At 31.7% G+C, this 5,285-nt stretch overlaps 1 protein-coding gene across 1 annotated transcript in view; it reads right to left on the bottom strand.

Annotated features, from left to right (window-relative positions):
- Positions 1-4,430: 4,430 nt before the first annotated feature.
- LOC107012960 (zinc finger protein WIP2) overlaps positions 4,431-5,285 on the bottom strand; it is a 3,009-nt gene continuing 2,154 nt past the window's right edge. The window contains exon 2 of the mRNA XM_015212937.2: positions 4,431-5,033. Within this exon, the coding sequence (XP_015068423.2) occupies positions 4,569-5,033 (465 nt within the window). The 3' untranslated portion in view covers positions 4,431-4,568. The remainder of the gene's footprint in view (positions 5,034-5,285) is intronic.

The raw sequence follows: 5,285 nt of genomic DNA, 5'->3' as shown, positions 1-5,285 counted from the left end.
TCAACTTTGCTCTCCCAAGACTTTGGAAGAATTCGAAGCACTTTTCTGACTTGTTTGGTCATGCTTATGGGTTCACCCAGACTTTTCAGCTCATTTGTAATGGAAGAGAACTTGGTGAACATCTCATGTATTGTTTCACCTTCCTTCATTTTGAAGTTTTCATATCGTGAAGTGAGCATGTCAATCTTGGATTCTTTGACTTGTTCAGTTCCTTCATGAGCCGTCAACAAGCTATCCCAAATCTCTTTAGCAGACTCACAGGCTGACACTCTGTTGTACTCATCAGGTCCTATCCCACAGACCAGAAGAGTTTTAGCTCTGAAACCCTTTTCAATCTTTTTCCTGTCAGCTTCATCATATTTCTGCCTGGGCTTTGGAACAGTAATGGTCTTTTCTCCATCTTTTTCTTCCATCATGGGAACAAAGGGTCCATCTAATATAATATCCCATAACTCGCTATCTTCAGCCATGAGATAGTCATGCATTCTAACTTTCCACCAACTGTAGAAGTGTCCATTGAAACGAGGAGGTCTGTGTGATGACTGACCTTCTTCGAGGTTAAGTGGAGCTGCCATTCTTAGAACAAAATCACTTCCTTGGTGTTAACCAAATAGGTAGTGCCTGCTCTGATACCACTTGATAGAATGTAAGCTTTCACTTAACAAGTAATGGACCAGGTCCCTTACTTCAACTCAGAAAATTACCAGAAAGTTGAATGCAGTAAAATCAACACAATGATTTTACGTGGAAACCTCCTTGCTTAAGGGAGTAAAACCACGACCTGTCTCACAGGATTTTCAATCGTTTTCACTAATCTTCAAAAGCAAAAGCGAAACACGATTACACCAAATGTAAGAAAGAGTTATCAATCTTACCGTTAAGCAATAGACCTCTATTGCTCAACAAGCCAAAGTAGAAAAACAATCTACCCACTAAGCAATCCCACCTGGACAACCTAGACTTTTAACTCAACACACCAATTCCTTTATAGATTTAGGAGTGGTTTACAATTTACGAACAAGAGAATAAATTCCTAAAACAACTAGATGAAAAGCTCCAGATGTTGCTGTTGTTCCAGGAATGATTCTGCCTTTTTTCCTTTTGTTAGCCTTTGCAAGAGTTCTTGAAAAGTGTTTATCAAGTTGCAAAAACTACCAAAAAGTGTTTAGGAAAGTGTCTTTTGTATTGACAAGTCCCTTTCCTAAACATCTTGCCATTGGTTGGAAAGGTCACACTTTCTGACGCCATCGGGAAGTGTGCACCTACTTTCTGTACTATCTCCAGCTGGCAGTCGACTGGCTCACTCTCAAGAGAGCCTGGTACCTCTACTAGGTCCCTGGGTTTGTTTCATCTGCAATACTTCAAACAAGACACCTGCAATACTCAAGTAGAAAACCCGGTACCTTTATGAGGTCCCTAAGTTTGTCAAATCATCAAAACTACAAATAACAATGTCCATGAGGATAACTTACTATTTATAATGATATAATATTTATGATATCCACATAAACATATATATACCTTTAAAATATACTATCAAATAGATTTCAGACCCCTCTCTATATATATATATTTCACAATATATATATTTCACATACTTTTTTACTTGAAAAATTATTTAGGAAGATACTTATATATGATAGGACTTCAATTTGAATTAATAATTAGATTACCACGTAGGAAATGACATAGGTTGTATGATAAGTGGTAACTATCTCTTAAGATACTTAAAACATACGGAGGATAAATTCATAAATAATTTGTTTGAAGATATTGAATTATTAAAGTCGAAAGAAAGAAAAAGGATTTCCCATTTGGATCATCCTTATAATTGCATGCATGTAATCATTGATAAAACTAGAATACACACACACATATATATGTGTGTGTGTGTGTGTAGAGTCCATATTTTGTTTATTCCATATATTCAACAAATTAATTAGTAGAAAGGAAATTAGAATACATGAGTCTAATTGATGGTCTTCTTCTAGTAATCCTTTAATTTCCTTTCTCATTTTTAAAGCATCCATCTATCATTCCAATGAACTAATTAACATCATGAAGAGAAAAGTTAGTATTGATGACCCCCCAGTAATCATTTATTCTTCGAATTATACTTCTTCCTCTAATTTTATACGAGTAAGTTTAATTTGATACGTAATCTAAGAAAAGAAAAAAAGATTTTTAAAATTTGTCATCTAAAATAAGTGATAGAGATTTGTGTAACTATAAATCATACTTCATTAAGGATAAAATATGTTTTTTAATGTTAAATTGTTATTAAAAATAGAAATATTTCATTTTTTTAGGACCGACTAAAAAAGAAAGTAAATCATATAAACAAAAACAGAGGAAATATATTACTTACTGAATAATACTTCCTCCGTTCAACAATAATTGTCCACTATTGAGTTGACACACTCCTTAATAAACAAGAAATAATAGGGGTAATATTATTATTTTATTGTTTAACTTTATTAAATTTAGTACTTTGAGAAATGCGTTAGATGATAAATCGTAAAATTAGACATAGAAAATAAATTAACTCTTGATTTTCTAAACTGAATAAATATTATTGAATAATTTTTTTAATATAATGGATAACTATTATTAAATGGAAAGTAGTAAATAAATAAATAAATGGTACAACCCCATCATACTTTTCTCATAAATGTGTGTTATGACTTTTTAGAATTATCTGTGAAATATTTATTACACTAAGATGGAAATAACTTTGCATTTGAGTTGGTAGTTGGAAGAGGATTCATAGGAGACTGTCGTACGTAGGCCGGACGATATGCTTGGCGATCGGAAAACAATTATGGCATTATACATAAATATAAGTTTTAATGTGGTTTTTATGGATAATTATGTCCTTCAACTTTGAGTGCATAAGAAGGTATACTTAAACTTAAACTTCTATAAATTTAACAAGTAGATACATTTGTCCTACATAGCAAAATACACAGAGAATGCCACATAGGACACAAAATTGTCATATAGGGTTCATATAAGACGAATATGTGAGTTCGGAGCCAAAAGGGTAAAAAAATTATCAAAAATTTCGAAAGGGCATATATATCAATTTTTTTAACCAAAAGGGTAAAATCGCTCTTGACGGAGTGATTTTTTCTGACAATTTTTTTTTAATATCGCTGCGAGTTCAGCGTTTTTCGAAAAAAAAATATTGAAATTGAAATCGCTGCTATAGCAGCGATTTCTTTTTCATTAAAAAAATTAATAGAGGCAGGCAGCATTTTGGTCCACATTTGGTGCATTTGTTAAAATTTTTTTTTGACAAATGCTGCTACGACAGCGATTTAAGGAATTTTTTTAATTATTTTTTGGATGAAATCGTTGCTACAGTAGCAATTTCTATGTTTTTTTTAAAAAATTAACACGTCAATTTTGTCAGAAATAAATCGCTCACGGAGCGATTTTGCCTTTTTGGTTTTAAAAAAAATTAATGTACCCTTTTGAAATTTTTGACAATTTTTTTTACCCTTTTGGCTTCGGACTCACGAATATGTCTATTTGTTCAATTTTATACAAGTTTAAGTATTTACTTGTGCTCGTTCAAAATTAAAGGTCATAGTTATCAGCTCACCTCAAGTTAAGGGTCATGTTTATGTATTATACCAACAATTATTAAAGTGTGTTTGGTAGAAATTTTTCTATGATTGCAAAATATGTTTTTTTTTTAGAAAAATAAATTTCTTAAATATGAGAAAAATTTATTTACTTTCTGAATGTTGGGAAAACAAGTTATATAATTGATATTCTAAGTTTATTTTCTCCAATACATCCAATCCCCCAATCCCCACCACCTCTCAATCACCACTCTCCATCATATCTTGCCTCCATAATATTTTGATAGATAATATATAAATATTATTGGGACAATAAGTTTTGTTTACATACAAAACACTAGAAAAATAAGTGGAAAATACACTTATTTTCCAAAAAAAAAAAACCAACACTTTTTGTGAAAATATTTTACCAAACACAATATATCACACACGTATATATATAATCATCCTTGAGGTGACCAATTTTTTTTGACTATGCATCAATCAATTAATGCATGGCAAAGTTCATAAAGCATGACTAGTTAATTTTTTTGACTATGCATCAATCAAAAAATGAAGTAATTTGTATTGATGTCAAGAACTAAAAAGGTTGTTAAGAGTATTATTGATATTTGTATATATAGTTATGGTAAAAATAAGGTAGGTGGTTTTAGGTTGGACATTAAGTCCCACACATATGTTACATGTTTGATGGAGATGTTTTCCCCATACTTTACGGGCAGTGTTTCCCATGTTCAGTGCCCATATCATATGGTTTTGTTTGTGTGATAAAGTAGTAGTACTACTGCATCACAATATATGTCTAATTAATTTAACTTTCATCAGAATTGGAGCAATCAATTACTCAAAAAGGTGAATACAACATTATATATTATATTGAGGTACCAAATAACTAGCTAGCTAGTACAAGCTCAAAGCAAATAATGTACATATAATGTTTTTGTTTTACTTAATAATTATAATAATAGCTAAACAAACTCACCTCCTCGTATGGTCAATATCAATGTGTTGAGGAGGATTATCCTGTTCAACTTCAGATGCAGGATCATCGTCATCGTCGTCAAAGCTATGAATGCCATAAGGTCCATGTCCTTGACCAAAAGCCTTAATATGATCTTTAAGAGATCTCTTATGTTTAAAATCAGAACCACAAATGCAGTACCAAAGTTTGCCACAATTCTTTTCATGTGTTCTCCAATCTCCCCTAACAGCAAATGCCTTTCCACATTTTCTACACATAAAGGGCTTAATTCCATGCTTTCTTTTGTAATGTGTTTGAAGTGTTCTAAAATCTTTCAATGGTTTAGCTCTTGGATGATCAATGTTGTTTCTACACCCAGGTGTGCAGCAATAACAAGGAAGCCTAAGCATACCTGTTGGTTGAGTTCCACGTAATGATTCTGGTCCTTTTCTGTATTGAGATCCATGCCCCCACATATGCATCTGAAACATATGTAGTATTTTTAAGCTTTTAGATGGGATAGTCAGGATATAATATCAGAGTAGACAAAAATCTTATCTGACAGGTCAATTTAATAGTAGTAAAAGAAATATATACTCTATTAGGTCCATCGTTGCAGACATAATTAAGAATATATTTCCTCTGACATACTAAGATTGTAGATGAGATGGACCATCTCTTCAACAGAAAATATATATATATATATATATATATATATATATATATATATATAT

This window comes from Solanum pennellii, chromosome 3, assembly GCF_001406875.1.
Source record: "Solanum pennellii chromosome 3, SPENNV200".
Lineage (NCBI taxonomy): Eukaryota > Viridiplantae > Streptophyta > Magnoliopsida > Solanales > Solanaceae > Solanum > Solanum pennellii.
This window is presented reverse-complemented; position numbering and strand designations above follow the sequence as displayed.